Consider the following 24,171-nt stretch of genomic DNA (forward strand, 5'->3'; position numbering starts at 1 on the left):
GAGCAGTTCTGTCGATGAAAGAGCTTGCTAAATAAGTTCCTGTCAGCCCTGAGTACATGTTCACCTTCCATTTGCCCTAAAAAATTTATCCATTTGTATTTGGACAGGTTTTGTGTTCAGCAGGGTTGTAGCAAGGCTTAATCAGACAGTGTGTGTATTAGTATGTACATTCCTATTTTTCCCATGGTTATAACCCCTCCAGCCATTGAAATAGTAGGATGGGGACAACCCTGAATTTTTCCCTCTAAAGGTCAACCTTCCCATCTGACTGCTTCTTTCTCTAGCCCTTGCTTCTTCTTCTTCTTCTTCTTCTTCTTCTTTAATTTTTATTTATTTTTTTTGGCTGTATTGGGTCTTCTTTGCTGAGCGTGGGCTTTCTCTAGTGGTGGCGAGTGGGGGCTACTCTTCGTTGCGGTGCACGCGCTTCTCATTGCAGTGGCTTCTCTTGTTGCGGAGCATGAGCTCTAGGCGTGCGGGCTTCAATAGTTGCAGCACGCAGGTTCAGTAGTTGTGGCATGCGGGCTCTAGAGCACGTGGGCTTCAGTAGTTTTGGTGTGTGGGCTCAGTAGTTGCGGCGCACGGGCTTCAGTAGTTGTGGCTCATGGGCTCTAGAGCGCAGGCTCAGTAGTTGCGGCACACGGGCTCAGTTGCTTCGTGGCATGTGGGATCTTCCCAGACCAGGGCTCAAACCTGTGTCCCCTGCACTGGCAGGTGGATTCTTAACCACTGTGCCACCAGGGAAGTCTCTCTAGCACTTGCTTCTACTTCTAGCCTTATACATTGTTCTCCAGACTCCTTACCCCCATTTTCTCTCCCAGGGTTTTACTGTGAGCCTAAGCCTGAATCAGTGGTCCCATGGCCCTTCCTTCCTGCACTGTTGAGGTTTTGAGCATTGCACTTTTAATAAACAGGCATTGCTCTAACAGGATCCCAGTGATAGTCCCACCTTGAGGCATATTTTCAGGTGTATATTACTTCTTCCTGTTGGAGAGGCTGGCCCTTCCCTTTTGGTGCAAATCTGGCTTATGACCATTTTGATGATCCCTTGGCTGCCTGGTGATCCTCAGGCTTTTCATTAATTCCCTGGGAATGGCCTGCTGTTTTTGGTGTTCTTTTTTGTTCGGCTTCTTGCCCTGCCCTGGGATAGTCCCAGCATTTCAGTATGGATTTTGGAAAGGCCCACCAGTCTTGTGGTAGAACCCCTAGAGCGGGTGTTATCGAGGACTGTGATGAAACTCCTTGTCAGTGGTGAAAGCAAGTGCACGTGCCGAGCACCGCTCACACAGTGCTTCTGCAGACAGAGCTAGGGTTTTTTTTGTTTTTTTATTTGTTTGTTTCTACTTCTTTCACCGTTAGGTACAAATGAATTAGGGAAATCCAACCTGTGGAGGAAGGTGTTGCTTTCAGTGGCACTTACAGGTGATGCCCATTAGAGGGAGCTGGAGGCTTTGCAAGAAGAACACGGGATTCCTGAAGGAAGCTTTGAAGGAGCAAGTTCCTGTGAGGCTTAGCCACTGATTTACACAGGTTCTTTGTTCATCCCACTGTAGTAATCTAGCCTCCTATGGTCCTGCTAAGTAGAAACTGATACATCTTGGGGTGCATGCTTTGCCAGTTTTACTTGAGTATGTTGTTGCTGTGCTGCCTTCCTGGTCCTTGGTAATTAACTGTGGCCAAGGGACTGTTCTACGTCTGGTAAACACAGCGGATGGTATCTGTAAATCAGCTTCATAGTTCCAGGCCCCTGGGCCATAGTTTTCACGGTAGAAAAGACCATGAAAGACCCATGCTTCTCTTTCCTTCCAGGGTCCCTGGTGATTACCTCTTCCACAAGAGCCTTTCACATTGTTCTTTCTAGGCTCCTTTAGCCTTGGGAAGGCTTCTAGGATGAGTCATTTTTGTTGTTGTTACGTTTCATTTTGGTTTTCCTCAGCTCTTTGTGTCCCACAGTTGGATAACTGGTGAGATTATGGGCCTGCTCCGTCTGCTCTTCCCCTCCTTACAAGGTGGCCCTGGACCAGGCTTGTTCCTACGCTTCTGGAGCAAAGAAGGGTGGGGAAAGTAGACTTAGTGGGAAATCTGACCTAAAAAGCTTTGTTCGGCTTGACCATATGAACTTGTTTTGGAGTCGTATCAAGATATAATACCAAGCAGTAAAGCGTGTTTAACAGAGAGATCATGGATGCCAAGTGCTAACTAACCTGGCGGCTCCTAAAACATGAGAAGTGTCTTTCCTTGCAGGTTTCTCTGAGGCTGTCACATAATTCAACACTCACCTCCACACCGACGTGTAAAAATACTCTCGTTCTAGCAACACAGTGGACTAACCTGCAAGCCAGGGAAGGAGCTGGCAGGTCAACTCCTGTTTCAGGTTCCGACCCCCTTCCCTGTAGGAACATTGACTCTCAGGCATAAACAGGACTGTGGGATATAAAGATGCTAAAAGTACAGCAGGGACAGTGGCAAAACTCTCTTCAGCCTTCTTTCACCAAAGATCATTCTGTGTATTCCTGAAACTGTCTACCCATGATCTAGATAATCCCGTCTTCAGTGAGTTTCTCGCTCTAGAGCAGGGGGTTGGTGAACCAAGGCCCACAGACAGCTGCCTGTTTTTGTGAATAAAGTTGTATTTGGAACATAGCCATGCCCAGTCATTCACATATTTTCTGTGGCTACTTTTGTGCCCCAGTGGCAGAGTTTACTGCAAACCCTAAAATATTTACTGTGTAGCCCTTTAAGAAAAAGCTTGCCAACCCCTGCAAGGGCAGATAACTGACAAATAGTCCTTTTTTAAATGGGCTGAGATGAAACAGGGTTTTCATGTGCTAATGATACATAATAGTAATCATTGAAGGAGGTGACCAAGGATAAGAGACAGTTCTGAGGTTTGAATAACATTCAAGCTTGAGCAGGAGTTGATGTTTTTGTCCTTGATTGCTTTCCTCATTACTTCCCTAATAATTTTGGTTTGTTAGAACTCTGACAAGTTGATTCTTCTGATTTAGTGTTTCCTCTTTTTAGAGTAGATTGGAAGTTGAGCCACTGGTTTTCCTATACTCGAGTTTGTGTATCAGTATCATGAAGGACATTTTCTGATGAGGTAGTTGTGTGTTTTCAGTGCTGATATTTCTCACTGTGGTCAAGGATATGACAGAGGTGTTTATAGTCTCTGCTACAAACATCAAAAAAACAAAGAGCAATGCTAATTGAATTGTGTATGTGTGCAGGGTTCTCCATCTTGTTCAGATACTAAACGTTGAGTTTAGTCTTTCAGGGGAATTCTTTACATTATTCTTTTTTATTTCCAAAGACTGAGATAAGAGTAAACCAAAGAGTTAAATTCTTGAAAAAAGACATAGTAAAATACTTATTTTTTCTCTTCTACAGAGGGAACGTCCTCCGCCTCCAGCAAAACCACCACCCGATGAAGAGGAGGAAGACCGCATAGATAAGAAGTATTTTCCCTTGACAGCTTCTGAGGTAGAGGGTTGAAGGTTTACTCCCATCACTGAAATATGATTTTTTGGAAAGTGCATCAAATGCGTGCTTAAAGAAGACTTTGCTTTGTCATTTTTTTTAATCACCTCTTTGGATTAGTAAATTTGCATTGTGTATATCAGTAATCCAAAATAGGACCTTTCAAACTCACTCAAAAGTACTGAGCAAGGAATTTTACTAGGCTCTCTAGCAGATGGGCCAATTATTGATCAGCCGTGCCACATGGGAAGCCAAACATGCACATTTTCCTGGCTCCATTAGGCTAAACAGTCTCACTTTTGGCTCTTGTACCTGTGTTGTCTTTTGATACAAAGTGTGGAGTATCCCCCTAATCACTGTTCTCTAGACTGGGTCAGATTAGCAAGCTTTGATGCTTGTGACCCAAAAGGCCTTATTTCTGTTTTTGCAATTTCCCTCTTCATTTCATATGAAGAATCTGCACCAGGACAGACATGGAAAATGTCATGAAAACTCAACTAGAAGAGAAATAAGAGTCATGGGGGCAGGGGAAATCAAAGGAGGTAATTTGAAAAGAATAGTTCACCTTTTCAAAAAAGAAATGTTATCCTGGGGCAAATGGTTCAACCTTCTCACTTAGGTATATGAAGAAAATCATGTTTTCCTTAACCTTTCATCTTCACAATGCTCCTTTAACACTTCCTGCCATTCAGAGAATATATTTATTCAGTGTTTATTCAAAATATTGTATAATTTCAATAGTTTTTTTTTTTTTTCAATAGTTTTTTGTAGCTCATTCAATGCCCTATTGTTCTTTAACTTAAAAACCAGCTAACATAAACTAGTCAATTAAGTCTCATTACTTTGTCCCCAGAAGTCGGAGTTAAGTTTTTTTTACTGCCATGGGCCATCCAGTGAGACAGGTTCTTTTATTTAATATAAACATATGCAACCAGAAGGATGACATCAGTTTGACAAAATGTATAAATACAAGGAAGCCCTTTTTAGAATGTAAAGTCAGTGTTGGAGATAGGGATGATTTCTGTGCTAGGTACAAATTCTGTCCTTATTTCTTCCTATCCCTTAATTACAAAATACTTACTATCATGACTCAACTAAGGGGTCTCTAGAATTACAGGCTCTAGGGTAATAATACATTGCCAGCAGATACAAGCGCATGTAGTAAACCCCTACACGTTTTTATATAGAGGTTTGCTTTATTATTCCCTTTTTACAAGGAGAAACCTAGTAATATAGAGGGTATTCAGTTGGGGCTGGGTCTGTGTAAATGCCCTATACCACCTCTTTAACAAGGACTTGGATTAAATTTTCTGGTGCCCAAGGGTAAGGGCAAGGCTCCTAAAGAACTATTGGATAACCAGCACTTTCTTTTCTCCCAGGACTTTCTAGGGCATACAGTTTGGCAATAATACTGTATCAAAAAGTAGGGGGAGGGCTTCCCTGGTGGCGCAGTGGTTGAGAGTCCGCCTGCCGATGCAGGGGACACGGGGTCGTGCCCCAGTCCGGGAGGATCCCACATGCCGCGGAGTGGCTGGGCCCATCAGCCATGGCCACTGAACCTGTGCGTCCGGAGACTGTGCTCTGCAACAGGAGAGGCCACAGCAGTGAGGGGCCTGCGTACCGCAAAAAAAAAAAAAAAAAGTAGGGGGAGAAATATCCCTATTACTCTCCTGGATTGGAGACTGTGTCTGAGCTACATCTTCTAGGACTCGCCTCCGAATAGCCTGGAATCCTGGATCAGTTGGACAACCATAGTCAGTATTTGGAAGACCCTGAGAACCCTGGCTTTGCTTCCTAAGTGATGATTATAAGTACATAAATATAGAGGTGATGTGCTCTGGGTTATTATCCTTTTAATGATCAAGACAGATTCTGTTTGCTATAGTCTGAGTGGATAAGTCTTCTCCAGAAATAGACTTTTTTTTTTGGACTGTATTCTTCACCATCTTCATTTCTTATACTCTCAAAGCTTTAATACCCTAAACCTCATTCATATCCTAGCAGGCGAGCAATCTGACCCAGTGTTCGTTTACTGTTCTTGAGGCTTGTCATTGTCAGATGGCCCTTGAAAGCCTTTAAGAGAAGCTGAGTATACTGACTCCAGGAGAGCTGATCAGAGTAATGACCAGATCATGAAACTGTCTTAAAAAAAATTAAACATATTCACATATGCGTGTGCACACACACAAGCTAGTTAGCTGTTTTCGCCCCACCAAAGGGGCTGCCAACTGCATCGGACTGACCGGTGCCTTCTCTATGCTCAGATGTGCTAAATGTTCATGGGAAGTTGCAGCTGCTGTGGTATCTCTTCCCAGAAAGCTGCCCACACCCCAACTGGCCATTCCATTGGTCACAGTTGGGTGGTAACTGGTAGTCGCTTTTCTCTGCAGCAAAAATGTTGCTTTCCATGTAGCAGAGAATACTTTTTTTTTTTTGGTTTTGATTTATTGCAAGCCCTGGAAGAAAGGGGAAAAAGATTAAGGAGTAATTTAGTAAAGAGTAGAATCCTTTCTGTTGCGAATCAGTTATTGCCATATTCACTATGGCACAGGGCTTCTTGAGTGGGAGCTAGGAAGACTTGAAGAAAAGCAGTTTATTGCTTTTTTTGTGAGATTTTAATCCCATAGCTGGCAGAGGCCAGGACCAAGAGGAAAAGATCACCCTACGAGTTGTGTGGGTATGAGCAGGGGACACTCATTAGACATCTGAAGGAAGGAGAGGATTCTGAATTGGGTGGAGAAACCACACTTTCCAGAAAAAAAATGAGGCCAGCTTGATCCAGAATCAAGGGGAGTGAATTTTATGGCCCTGGCTCTGCTGGGAGCTCTCTGTGTAACCGGGTCCCTAGACCTCTCTGGTAACCGGGTTTTGTCACCTGCAAAAGGAACAAGCTGGAACCAGGTACTCTCTAGCTGTGACTGTGATGGTTTGGGTCCCTTCCAGCTCTGCCGTTTGCTGATTCCCTGCTTCCACTTGTGCACAAGAGCCAGGCATGCAGCAAACACAGGTCCAGTGGGTCTGATTTTCCAGATGGAAGTCATCAGACCCGTCCTGCTTGGGAAGAAAGGGTATTATAGGCCGGGCACCCAGGCTGTCAGATACCTCTCAGAGAAGTCTGCCTGGGGCTATGTGAGAGCTCTTGCTGTGCGCAGAACACTCACAGAATCAGATTTCCAGGGCTCTGCCTAAGTGATGGCTCTGGGTGTGTAAACTTGCAGAACACAAATTCCTGTCAGTAAAGCCTGTGGTATTAAGTTGACACTGTCTGAACTGCTTAATGGTCCCTCTTTGTTCCCTTAATTGTGTTCCTGTGAAGAAGCAAAAGGAATAAGTAATACAGGCAAGTAGCTCATTGTAATGAAATAGCTTTTAGCTTCCAGGTGGCTCTCAGTCAGTGGAGGTTCCTGCTGTGCTTAGCAGAATTTTGGAGAGACCACCATCCTGCCTTTGGAGTGGCAGCCTTGTTAACAAAACAGGAGCTGCAGTCTCTCACTGAGTCTGAGGCTGCTAGAATCTGTGTTGTCTCATTAGGCTGTAACGCTGTGAGCTATGCCTCCAAGAAGCAAGATCCTACTGAATCACAAACCTGCTTTGTTTCCGGTGGGCCGTGGGGCACATCAGTGAAGGAGGAGGTTTCAGTGGCACCACAGTGCCACACTGGTAGGGTCCTGTTGTTTGTTAGGTGGACTTGTGAACCCCGCTCACCCCCTCGTTCATAATATATTACTTGTTCTAGCCAAACTGCTCAAGAAGAGATTTTGTGCTTTGGTTGGCTTTCCTAATTGCCAGTCTATGATTATTCTTAATTTGCCTGTGAAACACATTGGCTTCTTAGGAGAGATGAGCTAGAATTATCCTCTAAAGCAGGTATCTCCATTCTCTCTCTCAGTGTGACTGTAGCACTGATCGTGGTGTTTCTGGCTTGGTTCGAGATGCCTGGCCCCTCTGGTACCGTGACTGGCTGTAGCCACCAGGCCTCCAGCTGACTCAAGCCAGTTGGCAGGTGTAGGGGCCAGCTCTGGTCAGTCATTTCATCAGAGACACTTGGCTGCCTGGGTTAGGGATTTCTCAGGAGACAGAGCTGCTTTTTCTTCACTGAAATTCCTACTGCCCATCCACTTGCCTCTTTTCAGAACAGAGATTGGTGGAATTGATTTAAAATTGCATTTTCATAGGTGTGGTAGGAAGCCAGCTTTGGGGAAATCCTCGTCTATAACCCACAGGGCCTATGAGGAAGGGCTTACAAAAATAGAGAAGGATTTACAGAATGCTTTGTTCCTAGTAAATATCAGTCAGTCAGGGTCAGTCAGAAGTCATGCTGATTCCCTCTTGAGAAGAGGGGAAGGATCCCAGCCTTGGGGTACTGTGTGAGCATATTAGGAAAGAAGCATGAAGAAAGAAGGCCTTATGATGCATGGTGGCTAAAAACCGCTTGGGAGGTGTTACCCACAGAAAGATCCTGCAGAACACTGAAGAGGGAAGAGGCAGGGGAGGGGAGGATCTTGGATTTTATGGCATTTTGAAGGATGAAATGAGGGAAGGAAAGGGGAATATTTTAATCCAAGGCCATTGAGATTTGAGGTCCAGGTGTGTAGCCAGGAAAGCATTTTGATTCCCTGTGACACTTGATGTATTTACCTTCTCTTCCCCTCTGATGAAAAAGGAGCCAGTAATCTCAAATTTGTTTGACATAACCTGTCTGGGTGTTAGCCCCCCACCTGAGAAGTACCGTGGTGTTTGTTTCTCTTAGGTCTTGACCATGAGACCCTGGATTCAGGGGAGCGCAGCCAGGGAGGAGGACGAGCATCCTTATGAGCTACTTCTGACAGCAGAGACAAAGAAGCTGGCGTCCGTGGACGGAAAGACAAAAGGTAGAGCCCCCACCCCTGCTCCTGGCAGAAACAACTCTGAAAGGATTTTTTTTTTTTTAAATTAACTTATTTATTTATTTATGGCTGCGTTGGGTCTTCGTTGCTGCACACGGGCTTCTCATTGCAGTGGCTTCTCTTGTTGCGGAGCACGGGCTCTAGGCACGTGGGCTTCAGTAGTTGTGGCTTGTGGGCTCTGGAGCACAGGCTCAGTAGTTGTGGCGCACGGGCTTGGTTGCTCCGCGGCACGTGGGATCTTCCCAGACCAGGGCTGGAACCCGTGTCCCCTGTGTTGGCAGGCAGATTCTTAACCACTGCGCCACCAGGGAAGTCCTGAAAGGATTTTTAAAGTTTGTGATCCTGGGCGGAGGGAGATGATGGTGTTCCTTGGGCTGGGGAAGTTGGGTTTCAGGGCAGTCTGGGCAGTGGGTGTATTATGGCCTTTCATTTTCAATACCTTGGGCTGGAGTGGTCTTGTCACCTTTCAGCGTGCGAAGCAAGGAAAAGGTTGGGTCAGACTAGGTGAGTGCCGTGGGAGGGGAGGCTGCGAGCATTGTGGCAGAGATTGATTTGGGGTCTCAAATCACAAACCCTCAAGTTAATGTGGTGGAAAAACAAGCCCAACAAGTCATTCCCCTTGGGTTCAGGCTGCCGGCACAGACTCTGCTTTGAGTCCTGACCTCAGACTGAGACACTTCTGGGGAGGGGCCCGTGATTGGCTGCCACCCGGTAACTGGAGTGCTCTGTCGCCTTGGCCTACTTTCATTGCCTCTGCAAAATTCAGTTTCCTCCGCGAGGGGTGAGGGCTGCAGGACTGAGAACCAGCCAGGCGGGGTAAATGTGGTCCCGACAGGGGTGAGTGTGCACCGCTGGAGCATTTGGGACAACCTCTGTCTCCTAAGGAAGAACAAGAAGGGGCAGTGCAATTCCCCTTGCAGTTTGAAGGAACTCCTGCGGCCTCTCGCAGCTCTCTATCGCTTGCAGGTCCCAGGTCCTTCACGGGGTATTATTACTGCTTCCTTCAGTCCTCTGACAGCCCATGGTTCAGGTAAGACTGGGGGATGCAGTGGTGTCTTTTGAAGTACCCTTTGCGGGGCCTGTCAGGGTAGGAGTGGCTAAGAGAACGTGTGCAGATGTGTCTGACACTGCAGACCTTATTTTTAATGGTCCTGTGTAAAAGGTTTCTCCTCCTTAAATGCAGAAATTTTGTGGTTATTTTCATGGTAGTTGTTTTGATTTGTTTTAATGGTTTCCATTTGGAGCTTTTAAAAAAAGTTATGATTTAGAAACAGTAAAATTTACCCTTTTTGTGTACAGTTCTGTGAGTTTTGGTACATACAGTCGTTTGACTGCTGCCACAATCAAGATACAGAACAGTTTCATCACCAAAAGATTCTCCTGTGTACCTTTGTTGTCAGTCCTGCCCCCCTCCCTTACCCTGGGCAGTCACTGCGCCAATGTCTGTCGCAATGATTTTGCCTTTTCCAGAATGTCGTATGAATGGAATCATATAGTACGTACCTGAAAAGGGTTCCCAGACCCAGTTCCAGAGTGTGTGTGTGTGTGTGTGTGTGTGTGTGTGTGTGTACGTCAGTGGGGTGTGTGAGAATTCAACTTAATTCTGACACTATCTACCTGGGGATAGAATCAGATTCCACAGGTAAAGGGCTCAGTCCCACAAGACCGCCCTCCACTTCAGATGCTGATCACAAGCCCAGGTTAACATCTGTGCTTCTGACCAACTGGCTACAAATTGGAGGCTCCAGTGACTCCCTCCAACTCAGGATGCCAGTTGCAAGTCCAGGTTGTTACCTGGACTTGAACCTGGATATAAGTTGTTTATCAGATATATTATTTTCTGACTAGCTATAAATCAGAGGTTCCCACGACCCTCTTCTCAGGTTCAATTGATTTGCTAGAATGCCTCACAGAACTCAGGAAAACCCATTTACTCACTAGATTACTGATTTATTTTAAAAGGATATTAAAGGATACAAATCAACAGCCACATGTAGAGATACATAGGGCGAGGTCCCGAACAGAGCTTCTGTACTCCTGGAGCTTGGGGCCTGGCATGGTGGCATGCAAAAGTGTTCTGGTTGCCCCCATGTGGAAGCCCTTGGGGAAAAAAAGGGACCAAAAAGCTGTCTTTTTTGGTTTTTATGGAGGCTTCATTGCACAGTCATGATTGACTAAATCATCTGCTAATGGCATTGATTCAACCTCAAACCCCCTCTCCCTTCCCTGGGAAATCGGGATGGGACCGAAAGTTCCAACCCTCTAATCACATGATTGGTTCTCCTGGCAACCAGCCCCCACCCTGGGGTGGTATCCAAAAGTCACCTTCAGGGAATTCCCTGGCTGTCCAGTGGTTAGGACTTTCACTGCCGTGGCCTGGGTTCAGTCCCTGGTTGGGGAACCAAGATCCCACAAGCTGCACAGCACAGCCAAAAACCAACCAACCAACCAACTAACCAAAAGTCACCTTCATTAACAGCTTATCAATCAGAAAATTCCTTGGGTTTTGGGAACTGTAAGCCAGGAACTATGGATGAAGACTAGGTGTATCTGAGAAATATATTTTGGTCATCCGAATGGCCAAATATATATATATATTTCCTATGAATCACAATTTTCCAGTACCCTTTTGAGTCTGGTCCCTTTCACTTAGCATAATTAATTTGAGACTCATACTTGTTGCATGTATTAGTAATTTGTATTTGTTCCTTTTCATTTCTGAGTAGTATTCCATTGTATGGACATACCACAGTTTATCCATTTTCTAGTTGAGGGCCATTTGGGCCATTTACAGTTTTTGGCAATTGCAAATAAAGCTACTATAAACATTTACATGCAGGTTTTTGTGTGAACATAGGTTTCATTTCTCTTGGGTAAATGCAAGAAATGAAATTGCTGGGTCCTATATAAATACATGCTTAACTTTATAAGAAACTGTGAAACCATTTTCCAGAATGGTTCTACCATTTTGCATTCCCGTCAGGATTACAATTGCTGTGTGTGTTCCCCAGCACTTAATATTGTCAGTATTTTAAAATTTTAGCCATTCTAATAGGTGTGTAGTGATATTTCATTCTGGATTTAATTTGCATTTCCCTAATGACTAATGATGTGGAGCGTCTATTAATGTGATTCTTTGCCATCCTTGTATCTAATGAAGTTGCCATTTCAACATCTTTTGCTCATCAAAAAAATTGGGTTGTTTATTATTATTGAGTTGTAAAGATTCTTTATATATTTTGGATATAACTTCTTTATCAGATATATTATTTTCTCCTAGTCTGTGATTTGTCTGTTTATTCCCTTAACAGTGTCTTTTGAAGAGCAGAGTTTCTTAATTTTGATGCTCGATTAATCCTTTTTTTTCACAGATAAGGTCACGAATATTTTTCCTATATTTTTTCTATAAATTTTATAGCTTTAGGTATACATTTAGATCTATGATTCATTTTGAGTTAATTTTTTTATATGGTGTGTGGTATGGGTAGCGATATATTTTTTTGCACATGAATGTCCAATTGTTTTAGCAGTATTTGTTGGAAAGACTGTCCTTTCTCCATGGAATTGCCTTTGCTACTTTGTTATACTCTTTTTCAGAATTGTTTTAGGTATTCTAGTTCTTTTATCTTTCCAGACAAAATTTTAGAATCAGCTTATTGATTTCTACAAAAAGTCCTGCTGGGGTTTTTCTTGGAATTTTGTGTTGAGTCTCTATAGCAGTTTGGGAAGAACTGATATCTTAACTGTATTAAGTCTTCCACTCATGTTGGTGGATTTTTAATTAAAGCTTTAAAGAGAGTGGAGTGGAGCATTGATGCCTACTCTAGTTGTTTAGTAATAAATCATACTGAAATTAACCCTTGAAGAACAAGTTCTCAGTTAATTTAATGCTCTGTTTGAAAGTGGTTCTTAGTGAGGGAAGAATCTTTAGTATCGTGGAGGAGTGAGATTCTAATTCTTTCTTTCAAAGGCTTGATCTGGAACCCCTACAAGATAGCTGGCTCAGCCTTTGAAAGGAATGAAAGGGGAAACTTTCCCAGATGAATTTCATAAATGGGGCCAAGTGCCCTTCTATCCTCAGGTTAAGAAATCTCCAGGTTAAGGAGAGAACTACCAAGGAGGATTTTTGACCTCACATCTCATCCTCCTTTGCTTTGGTTTCTTCCAGCTCTGCAGCATTGGGCTAACTGTTGAGAGTGGGCAGTAGGGGAAACAGATTTAATTGAACCACAGCATGGGAGGTGTGCCTGCCTCCAGGCTAGCTGCTTAGATCACTCAAAGAGCTTTCAGACAAAGGAGTTGAGACATTAAATATGAAAATAGGCTCTGCCAATTTCTCAGTAGCCTGGAAGAAATGCCTGTTAGGATTGGTAAAAGTGAGGCAAGTCAGCAGATGATGTCGCATGTTAGTACATATTAAATTTTGCCTGCTTTTCCACTAATGTCATTATCTTAGGCAGCTTTTATGAATTAATTCATCAGTTTTCAAAAAGGCCATGTTAATGAGAGTACCAGAGCTTTCAGCTCCTCGTCTATAATTGAGGAAACTACAATGTGAGGGCTGGGATAGGAGATTTTTTAAAAATTACATTTTAAAGTTACATTCATTTTAGTTCACTGGAAAGAAAAATTTCAAATAATAGAAAAGTGAATGCACACAAAATCCTCAGATTCTCTGCTACCCACAGTTGCCATTGGTGGCCATAGTTTGAAAGTATGCTGTATGCTTCAGGCCCTTTGCTATCTTAATATAAAAGTGACCATGTGAGATTTTGTTTGTTTTTAACCTAAAATAGGATCATATTTTACAAACTGTTTTGCAAACTTTTTTTTTACAATTTACCTTGTTCATAGATCATAAATACAGTTTTGTCGCAGTCCTAAAATCTACCTTATTCTTTTAAAATTTTTGTTAAATATCCCATAACTCATTTTTCTATTCTCTAGCTGATGTATGTTTAAGTTGTCTTCAGTATTATTTCTGTTATAATTTATGCGGCTGTGGACATTCCATACAGACATTCTTACATGCTTATACGAGCATTTCTCTAAAAGACATTGATAGAAAGTAGAATTAGCAGGTCAAAGTGTAGGTACATGTCTAGATCTAATTGGTGGAGCCACATGGCCCTTCCTTAATGGTGAACGAGCATGCTCTTTTCCCTATACTTTTACTAACATGGAATATTATCACTTTTTAATGCTCTTCACCATGGTAAGCAAAAAAAGTGACTTTAGAATTTGGCATTTGCCTGATCTAGTGAAATTGAGCACCTTATCTTGTTGATTAGTATTATACATTTAGTCTATGAGTTGCCTATCTTTTTCCTTTCCACTTTTCTACTTAGAAGCTAATGGTAGTAGAAATACTTTGTATAAATACCGATAATATTTGACCAAAGTGGCACTCAGAGGAAAGTTTTTATCCTTAAATTCATTTGTTAAAAAATAAGAAAGACTAAAACTTAACCAAAAGAAAGTATCAGAGAGGAATTAATAAAGATAAAAGCAGATAGTACACATCACCTACTTTATGGTATGCAGGTACACCTCAGTTAAACACAGAAAGAAAACAAGGAAAACAAAGAATGAAATTAAAAAATGAAAAAAGCAATAGACTTGAATATTGCAATGAAAACTTGTCTGTTTTTTAAAATATCTCGATATTTCTGATCAAGAAAAGGGAAATACAACATGTAGGAATAATATAAGACATATATAACCATAAATTCAGAGATTTTAAAAATAAATAGAAAGAATTTATAAGAATAATTTTTTTTATTTGGTTAGTTAGAAGTTTCTACCATCCTCCTGGGATGAATTGTCTGGGTGAGTTATTGGTCCATCACAATGACTAGCTGAGGAGGGGTTACTACTGGCATTCAGTGCCCAGTGCCCAGGAATCCTAAGCATCTTGCACCATGCAGGACAAACCTTCACAGTGAAAAATCTTCCCAGAAGGAGAAAGCTTTAATAGATCCATGAAGTAGAAAGCCCATCTCCCCTCCCCCACGAAGGCACTAGGCCCAGATTTTATGACAGTTTTATCCGACTAGATATTCCTCTGTTATTTCAATTGTTTCCAATGTAGAAGAAGTCTTCTGAAATCTTTATACAGGACTAGCATAGCAGAGCAGTGTTTTGTGTATCACTTATTTCTCTATAGTGTTTAACTCTTTGCCCACTGGACATTGGGGGCCTGCTACTGCCCAGAGAAACAGTGGACAACTTTACAGGTTTGCTAGCAAATAGGAAAGTAGCCAGGAGCTCTAAAAGTCATTGTTCTCTGTGGTGCTTTTCTGCAGCATCCACTAATAGTGCTTAGGTCCAGGTGAAGTGGTTACTTAACTGAGGACAGTGATGCATGATTATCTGAAGACAGTGATACATGTGGACTCTTTGGCACACAGCTACACTTCGGAGGTTTTAAGATGCAGTTAAATCAGTATTCCCGAGAGCTGTGCATTTAGGTCCATGTGAAGTTTGTGCACGAGTATGAAGACCTCAGTCTTCTTGGAGGGGAGGAAAATATTATTTTAGCTTCTCCCTCTACTCCCACATCCAAAGGGCTGCCAATTTCTGAGCCTTCGGGGAATTCTATAGTGTGAATTTTGGCTTTTCCCTTTGGCAACTTGGGATTGAGTTTTCTTGGGGGTACTTTCATTTGCACATCTTATAGTAGGAGGCCCACTTTTACTATTAGTTTAGTAAGACTTTGGGAAGAAGATTTAAATAAGTACCTGTATTCAGTCCACCATCTTTGCCGGGAAGTCCAGGCTAGATATTCTTGGTAGATTCCAAGCTGTAAATTTGGATGCTTTTCCCAAAGGCAAAAAATGTAAATGAGAGAGTTTAACAATTAAGCCTCATCTTCAGCAGCTTCCTCTTCTCTCACCCCTTGCATTAGAGGAGCCCTACTATATAACTGTCTTGGTCTTATCAATTTATATTTCTGAGTTGGAATAGTTTACTTTTCTTTCCATTATGGAACAAGTTAGAACTTTGTCAGCTATGCATCTATATTTTCTTTCACCAAATGTATCAACAGCCATTATATACAATATGTATACATGAGACATATGTAAAATAATCATAAAAGGGCAGAATATGTTAAATTCATGTAAAGTGGTATAAAAGTAATTTCAGAGTTCAAAGAGGAATAAATTGTGTCAGTGTAAGAGATCAGGGATGGCTTTATGAAAGAAGTGCATTTGAGCTGAACCCCAAAACAGAGATTGTACTTGATCGGTAGAAATAAGGAGGAAGGAGAGGGCCTTCCAGACAGAGGGAGTGGCATAAATAACAGGAAGATGACAGGAGACGATAGCATGTTTGGAGAATGGAAAATAATCCAGTTTGGCTCGAACAAATGACTAGTCGTAGAATACTGGATCTCAAATGGCAGTCTTTATTCCAAAGACCATGAAGTATTGTTGAAGCTTTTTGAATGAGGTGACAGGATAGAAGCCACACTTTACGTACAGTCGTCACTTGGTATCCTCAGGGGATTTGTTCCAGGGTACCCCCGCCACCCCCCCACCCGCTAGATACCAAAATCCTCAGATGCTCAAGTCCCTTATATAAAATGACACAGTTTTCATATATAACCTACCTGTATCCTCCTGGATACTTTAAATCATCTCTAGATTACTTCTAATACCTAATACAATGTAAATGCTATATAAGTACAATAGTTGCTGGCACATGGTAAATTCAAGTTTTGCTTTTTGGAACTTTCTGGAAATTTTTTTTCTGAATATTTTCAATATGTGATTGGTTGAATCCACAGATGCAGAACCCATGGATATGGAGGGCTGACTGTTTGTATAATTGTAGAATTTAGATTGCACTTGGGAGAGACTGGAGTCAGGAATACCCTGAAGTCAAGAGACTTCAAGAAATCTCTTGAAGGAAATTAGAGCCCAAACTAGGGGGATAATAGAAAGTGATAGGAAGGAGAATATGGATAGCAGAGGTTTTGAAGATGTAGCATTAACAGGATCTTACAACCAAATATGGATGAAAGAGGAGGAGAGAGTATTGAGGATGATTCTAAGGTTTTGAGCCTGGTTATTTGGGGAAATATCGTGCAACTAACAGAATAGGGAATTGAAGGAGGGGCGCATTTGAGGAAGTACGTTAAGTTCAATTTTGGACAGGTTAAGTTTGAGATGTTTCAGGTACCAGAATATCCAGCTAAAAATACTCGATAAGCACTTGGAAATGTGGGTCTGATGTTCAAGAGAGATGTAAGGATTAGAAATACAGATTCATGAATCATCCACATTGAGGTGATGGATAACATAAGAGAAAATTGCTGAGGGAAAGACTAGAGAGATTGAAGAGGTCAAGAATAGAACTTACTTTTAGAGGAAAATAAAGGAAAAACATGGGAAGATAACCAGGATAATGCAGTGTCTTAGAAGCCATCACGGAACTTCCCAAAACCCCAAAATCACTGTGGTTTAAACAAGATAGAAGTCCAGAAGTAAGGAGTCCAGGGCTAGTATGGCAGCTCATGATGGTCAAGGACCCGGTCTCCTTCTGCCGTCTCATAGGTCAGGATGACTATTCAAGTTCAAGCTATCAGCACAGGCCAGAGGAAAGGAGAGAAGAAGAGTACTTTAAAGACAGCTCTCAAAAGTTGCACATACCACTCTCACTTATAAAACCCATTGACCAGAGCTTGGTCACATGGCTGCACCTAGCCACAAAGATGAGAAATGTAGTCTGTATTCTAGGTGGCTGTGAGCCAATCTAAAAAAAATCCCATGAGAGAGTGCGTACTGGGGACAACTGGTAAACAGTTTCAAATGATACAGAAAGAGCTAGAAGGATAAAGACTAGAAAAATTGGACAATTGACCATTGGTAAATCCTAGATGGGGAGGTACTTCTCTGAGGCAATTGGGAAGAGATGAAATTATCCCCAGATTTTGACATCATGTTGAAAATAGTTCAGGAAGTTTGACCTAAACCTTCTCAGGAAATTGGTGCGATTATCCTCCAAGAGTATAGGTGCTATGGGAAAGATGACGATTAGAAAAGAGTGGCAGAGGCGAGAAATTGATCTTACGGGGATGTCATGGTTTTCAAAAGGTGAATAAAAGGTCGGCTGAGCCTGGTAGTCAGACTCACGTTTGAATTCCTGTCTACCACTTCTTGCCTGGAGGCCTTGAGGAAGCCATTTAACCTCTTTAAGCCTCAGTTTCGACAGGTAAAGTAGGGTTACAAATTCTTCCCTCACGGTTGCTGTGACTATTAAAAAAGGACATGCTTAGCACAGTGTCCGGCACAGAAGAGCTAGTACCTAATACTTGGTAGCTAATGGAAGACAGCTGAGTTAAATACATTGGTAGAGGACTCAGTCAGTTGTTTCTTGAGTATTCAGCAGGGCTCAACATTCCAGCAACTGGAGAAGAGAAAGCAAATGGTTGTGAATACCCAGTGTTGGAACTGGCAGAAGATCAAGGGAAACAGAGATGGCAAGTGTGCTATTAAATCGGGCACGGTTAAATATTATGGCCAGTTGGAAACTGATCCAGGCAGAGCTGGTAATATTGAATAGGGGAGTCTGAGGGGCCAGGGGGTCCAACAGCAGGCAGTGAACAGACTCTTCAGGAAGAGTTTAGGGAAATAGGGGAGCTGTCAGTTAATCAGGACCAAGTCCAGGTAGAACAGTCCTGAGTCCCAAAGCTGGGCTGTGCCCGTGGGTGCTGCCGTGGGTGGAGGTGGTTCCTGACCTGAGCATCCTCCACTGTGCTGTTACACATCACCCTGAACCAAACTTGCAAGACGGCTGGACCTTCCCTGGCATTTGAGTTTTATTTTGCCTGGTTCATAGGGCCACTTAGAAGAACCCTGTCTCCTTTGTAGAGTCGGGAGAAAGGAAACGAGACTGTTCAGTGTTAGCTTGAAGAGCAGTTTGGAAATGGTTGTAAATAAAAAATGATGATAATGATGGCAGCTTACGTTAACTGAACGCGTCTTATGGGCCAGCTGCGTGCCGAGTTCAGTTACACTGATTAGGTCATTGAATAGCTCAAGACAAATCTTCCGAGTAGAGGCTATTTTTATCCCTGTTTAAGATGAGGAAGAAAAAGTTAGGCATTAGAGCTGGCCCTTAAGCTCTAGCGTGGCCGAATCCAAAGCCTGTTTAACCATGAGGTTAAATCATTTCCCCTGAAGCCTTGCTACTATTCATGTTTTAATGTCACAGAGCTGGAAGGGAACTTAGGTCATCTAATCACAGATTCAAACCGTACTAAATCTCAAAGCCCTAGAGAATGCATCCCAGCCGTTCATTTTTTGAAAGAGACCCAGAGAGGAAAAGTCACAGGGCTGGGGCTCCAACTTGGACCTCTTGAATCCCGGTCCAGATCTTCTTCTATTTCTCTGGTTGTCATGGACCAGAAAGGACTCTCAGTCTATTTGTCTTATCAGATCACGATCTCCAGCAAATGTCTCCATAACATACTCGGTGCCTTCTTTCTGAGGAAAGCACGGTGACCCTCCAAAAGCAGCCATGGACTTGGGAGTTCCCTGGGCACACACAGTTTCTGATGATCACCACAGTGACTAAGCATTTGGAAGGTTCCAATCCTAAGGGAACAAAGAAAACAGAACAGCCCAGGAAACTGGAGTATCCCAGCCTTCTCCTCGGAGCCTGAGGATTGATTTAACGTCGCAAGTCCTCACATGAGCTGCATTTTTCAGCCCTCATTTAAATGGGCAGAGGTGACTGATAATGTGTAAATGTTAAAATGTTATCATTCAGAAGCCCTTGAGAATCCCCATGGATCATGATAGTAATTAAAATGCAGCATAGAAGACCCCTTGCTTCAGCAGGTCACAGGGTAAAAGAAAAATGCACACCCAGAATGAATAAAAATGGAAAGTCGAAGGGACTGGGAATTAGCATACTGGGGTGTCCTAGTATTCAGTGGAGCAGCTGGCCTTGATGTATGGGGAGAGTAAGGACACAGCCCTCCCCGTGTCCTGTTCCCTCTTAGTTTCTCTCCTAGAAGGGCAGGTTGTGAGGAGTGCTGGGGGCAGCATAGGAGGAGGGTTGGAAAAGCTGTGGAGTTCCCAGGGTGGGAGCATAGTGATTCTCAGTTGAAGGAAGACCTCGGGCCTGAGGGTTCTCTTCTGCGAGCCTGCGAGTCCACGAGCCCCTGGGCACAAGGTTCCTGTCACTGATTTTTCTAAAATATTTCCACTTCTCTTTAAGCCTGTCAAGGCCTTTCTTCTCCTTCAATACCCAGCTCAAAAATCTACCTCTTCTGAGAAGCCTCCTGGTTCAAAGTTATCACACTCTCCTTTCTGCTCACTGCACAGTGCATTTGGTTTATACTTAAAGCATCTATTAATCTTTGCCTTGCATTCTAGTCATTTCTTTATATGCTGGTCTCTTCCAATAGCTAGTAAGCTCGTGGAGCAGAGTCCTTGTCTTCATCTTTATATCTTCAGGTGCCCCCTGAAGACAGACATTGTGCACGTGCGGATTGTGGGAATGGGTGGTCACAGTGACAATTCTGGGGCCTATCTCAGTTTCTCACTTCAGCATTCTCACTGTATTACCTTCTGTCCTCTCCTTCTGCTGTCGAGAGTTGTAAGGATGATGAAGGCAATGGATGTTGGTACTTGTCAGGTACACTGTCGCTGACGATCCTTGTGACAAATCTGTGAGGAACAGAGAAGTAGTTGGTCTCATCTGTGAGCAGAATATGTTGTTATGGATCCTGTGTGGAGAATAACAGTTGTTACCATCTCTTGAGAGCTGGCATGTGCCAGGCATGGTCCTAAATGCTTCACATATATAATTTAATTCTCATAACAAGCTTATGAAATAAGTACTATTAAGATCCCAAAACTATCGATGACAATACCAGGCACAGAAAAGTAATTTGCTCAAGATCTGGCTTTGGGTGGGTGGGTGGGGAATCTAGCTTTTGATCAGTACATTATATTGCTAACACCTTGTCCCTAAGAGACCTAATATTATCCTGACTTTACAGAAGGAAGGGACCATTGAGTAGATCTTTTCCCACTCATTGATTTGCCAGGAAATCTAGCTTAGCCTTGGATATAGTTTTTTATGGGAAAGAGAACACCAGCTTGTTGAGATCCTGGGGTTCTTAGATCTTGACAAGCTTTTTAAATACCAAGGTGTCTTTCCTAGGGAATTGCCTGGGTAAGTTGTCTCATTATGAGCATCCCTTTCCATGATTTCTTCTACTCTGGTGGATTGTGGTTTCTCTAATGGGATTATGACCCTCGGAAATTCTTGCTCTTCACATATTTCCTCCTTCCATAAGTTCCATAAGTTCCTTCTTTCTGCCCACTTCCTTCCTCCAGCATCTGTCTGGTACTGAGCTCTTGGCATCTGTCCCTCTTTCTCCATTGATGACTTGCATGAATGCGTGGCTGTTGGACAGGGCCTTCATTGTTGGCTCCCTCAGCAGCAGTCAGAACATTCCCTGTGGCCTGGGTTCCAAGGTCCACCCAGGCAGTGTGAGCCTGGCTCACTCCCAGTTCTGGACTGGTGTTTTTCTTTTGTTGTTGGACTCCCATCTCCTCAAAAAAATTGTTAAATAAGGAGCTAGAAGCTGGTGGAAAGGAAGAGAAGCCTGTGCTCCTGTTATCAGTGCTCTCTTTCGAGTTCAGAGGCAGTCAGGGGGACACTGCACCTTGGGCCAGAATCTGGAGGAAGTCAGCCATCAGAATATAGTCCTGGAGGTGGCGAATTTCACACCCTGGTTAACTCTCCCCATCAACCTCTCCTAGGAAGTCCCGCTGTCCCGAACCACCATTAGATGGTCATGTGGTCCCACTGTGCAGCCCCACAGGGCACTTCTTGCATGCTGTCAGTTGTCATACGTGGTGTTCATAGCCTGGAAGTCAGGGCTTCCTGAGGCCTGAGTGAAGCTGTGTGGAACTCTTACGTACTCAGCACATCTTCTTCCCTAGAGACGTGATTCAGGATGTTCAGTGCTTGTTCAGTGCTCTGGACTTGACCTATGGGGTGTGGGATGAGTGAGTTCGGGGTGTGAAAGTCCTGAAGCAGTCAAGTATAGAGGAAGGAGATGCCAAAGTTCATACTTCTGGGCTCCTGTGGATAAGTAATCAGAGCCATAAAGTGGACTTGGCTGCCCCCTCAGCAGCCTCTGCAGAGTTGCCAAAAGCTGAGCCGACTGTGGAGACCAAACTGTTCTTGAGAGGGTGGGGTGCGTGGAACCATATCCCTGCCCAGACCTCAGGGCAGTGGGCTCATGCGGAGAGCTGGTTGTTGGGGTCCTTCCTGAAACGCTGCCCTGGAAGAGCCAGCATTGTAGGACCCTGGCATCATGCTTGGGCAGCAAAGTGTCATGGTTATGAAGCGTGCCCCTCCTCACCTGACTGCCTTGGGGCTGCAGGCCATGATGAGGGAGGGAGGGTGCTCTGCAGGCAGCCCCGGGAGAGACATCCAGGCGGGGCTCTGCAGCACCCCAAGGGGGAAGTGTGCCATCACAGTACGCTGGAGACTTGGCTTCTCATCACTATCAGAACATAAGAGGGATTTTTAAGGACCATGCAGCCAACCTATTTATTTTAGATACTGAAGCCCAGCAAGATGTGATCACTGCCAAGGCCACACAGCAAGAGAGTAGAACAGCAGGACCAGAGCCAGGTGCTCAGATGCCTAGGTTAGAGCCTTCTCCCCCACCACTCGGGACAAACCACAGAAGGCCTGAGGGCCTTAGATTTCTCATCTGTAAAAATAGTTGAACTTGACCCTTTGGATTCCAAGATTCTCTGCTCTCATGAACAGTTTGGAGAGCTTGGGGCAGACTAGGGAATCATTTGGTGTATATACCGTAGATTCCACTCACAAAGAAAGTAGAGTTGAATATTAGCTGTGGAATGTGAACTAGTACTGGACACAGGGTTGTCATCTGCCCTGCTGATGTGGGTTAAAATCTCTAATGGTTCTGAGTTCATGCAGGGAGAGCCCCTTGGGTGTCCCAGTGTGATACTGATATTGGACTCTGATTTGATCAATTATTTATGCTACTTCAGGGCAGAGGTATTTGATACTTCGGGGGAGTGTACAGTAGTAGTTGGCCTCACGAGCCGGTAGTGTCAGGTTTCTGGGATGTTAGGGCCGTCTCAGGAGAACTGCACATGTCTCTTGACATTGACAAATCAGACCATTTTGATTTCAGTGGATCAACTAAGGTTAAGCTTAAACAAATAGGAGCAGCTGGGAGGCTTTGGAAGGAGTGAGATGTGTACATTCTCAAAAAAACAAAAAAACAAAAAAAAAGAAAGGAAAGAAAAGAAAAGAAAAAGAAAGAGAAAAAAAAAAGTAGAAAAGTCTGTGCTCCCTGAGGAAGGAAGGATGAGGCGTGGAACTCTGAATCATCCCCCTCTGAGGAAGGAAGCAGTTATTTCTCTGCTGGTTTGTTTTGTACTTTCAGTTAAGGAATTCCAGAAGTTGCAGGTTGTGGATTATGACTTCCATTTTTTTCCCTCTGTTGCTGCTTGCCAGAGGAAGGGGGTGGGGGGGTGGGGGCGGGTGGCTCTAAATAACACTTTGGCCTTTATGGAAATGTATCAGATGTTCCAGGAGTGAGTCTCGCTTGCTTGTGCTTGCTTGCTCTCTTTCGCACGCGCGTGCTCTCTCTCTCTCTCACTTTTGCTCCGTGTTCACTCACTCTCTCCTCACTTGTGTCCTTTCTGTGGGATATAGTTAGCACCTCTTGTCGCCTTATATAGCAAGGTCTGGTCGTTAATGTTAACAGAAATCTAACAACAAGGAAGGCTGCCAGATAGCATTAATCAGGCCAGTGTTTGGAATTTCATAAATGCTCTGACTTTGGGTACAAATTGGACATTAAGAACAATATGAAACTGTTTTCTGCCTTCCTCTCTCCCCTTCTCTCCCTCTGCCCTCTCCCCAGCCGATCCATCTTCTCTCTCTTTCCCTCTGCTTTTGAATTCCTCTGCTTGGCCGTGCGCTTGCTGCATTGGAACTTTGTTGGTTTTTGCCGTGTTTAATTTTGTTATTTCTCTGTCTCTCCGTCCACTCCAAGACCACAGGCGGAGCAGCGGCAGCCGGAGCCAGGACTCTGCAGAGGGGCAGGACGGGCAGGTCCCGGAGCAGTTCTCAGGTCTCCTCCACGGCTCCTCCCCAGTGTGTGAGGCCGGGCAGGACCCTTTCCAGCTGCTCCCAGCCCCTGGCCAGAGCCATCAAGAAGGGTCCCCTGCACAGGGTGCCCGCCCCGAGGCAGGCATGCAGCTGGAGGAGACGGGCGGGCGCGCGTCTGGAGCCTCCGCGCCCCGCATGCCGGACCAGAGTAAGAGAGTGGGCTATCCGGCAAGCCTGCCTCCCGCCCACAGCCAGACGCACCCTGCAACTTCGACGCGCACCGCATCTCCACACCCTTGGGGTGCCGAGGAAGAAGGCGACCGGAGCGGGGCCAGAAGCCGAGCCCCTCCCACCGGCAGACCCAAAGCTGAGCTCAAACTCAGCCGCAGCTTGTCCAAGTCTGACTCTGATCTCCTGACCTGCTCACCCACGGAGGACGCTACGATGGGGAGCCGGAGCGAGTCCCTGTCCAACTGCAGCATCGGGAAGAAGAGGCTGGAGAAGTCTCCCTCCTTTGCCTCCGAGTGGGATGAGGTAAGGCCGCGTGACGTCTCGGAGAGCTGGGCTGGCTGAGCCCCCTGTGCTCCCCTGGGTGCTGACGCCCAGGCCAGGATGTGGGCCGGGGCTGCCCTGCTTCCTTTGCACTTCAACCAGAGTGTTTCTGACAACTGGGAGGGAG

The 24,171-nt window shown here is 44.3% G+C and overlaps 1 protein-coding gene across 8 annotated transcripts in view; it reads left to right on the top strand.

Moving 5' to 3' along the window:
- The window catches only part of ANKS1A (ankyrin repeat and sterile alpha motif domain containing 1A), a 188,851-nt gene that overhangs the window by 88,910 nt on the left and 75,770 nt on the right, over positions 1-24,171 (top strand). For all 8 annotated transcript variants that reach the window (XR_007469904.1, XM_049693732.1, XM_033424201.1 and 5 more), the window contains 3 exons: positions 3,388-3,480; positions 8,228-8,348; positions 23,437-24,026. Coding sequence is in view for 7 of the 8 variants with exons in the window: in XM_049693732.1 (XP_049549689.1) it covers positions 3,388-3,480; positions 8,228-8,348; positions 23,437-24,026 (804 nt within the window). In the remaining variant the exon portion in view is untranslated. The remainder of the gene's footprint in view (positions 1-3,387; positions 3,481-8,227; positions 8,349-23,436; positions 24,027-24,171) is intronic.

This window comes from Orcinus orca, chromosome 10 (assembly GCF_937001465.1).
Source record: "Orcinus orca chromosome 10, mOrcOrc1.1, whole genome shotgun sequence".
In the NCBI taxonomy this organism is placed as follows: domain Eukaryota; kingdom Metazoa; phylum Chordata; class Mammalia; order Artiodactyla; family Delphinidae; genus Orcinus; species Orcinus orca.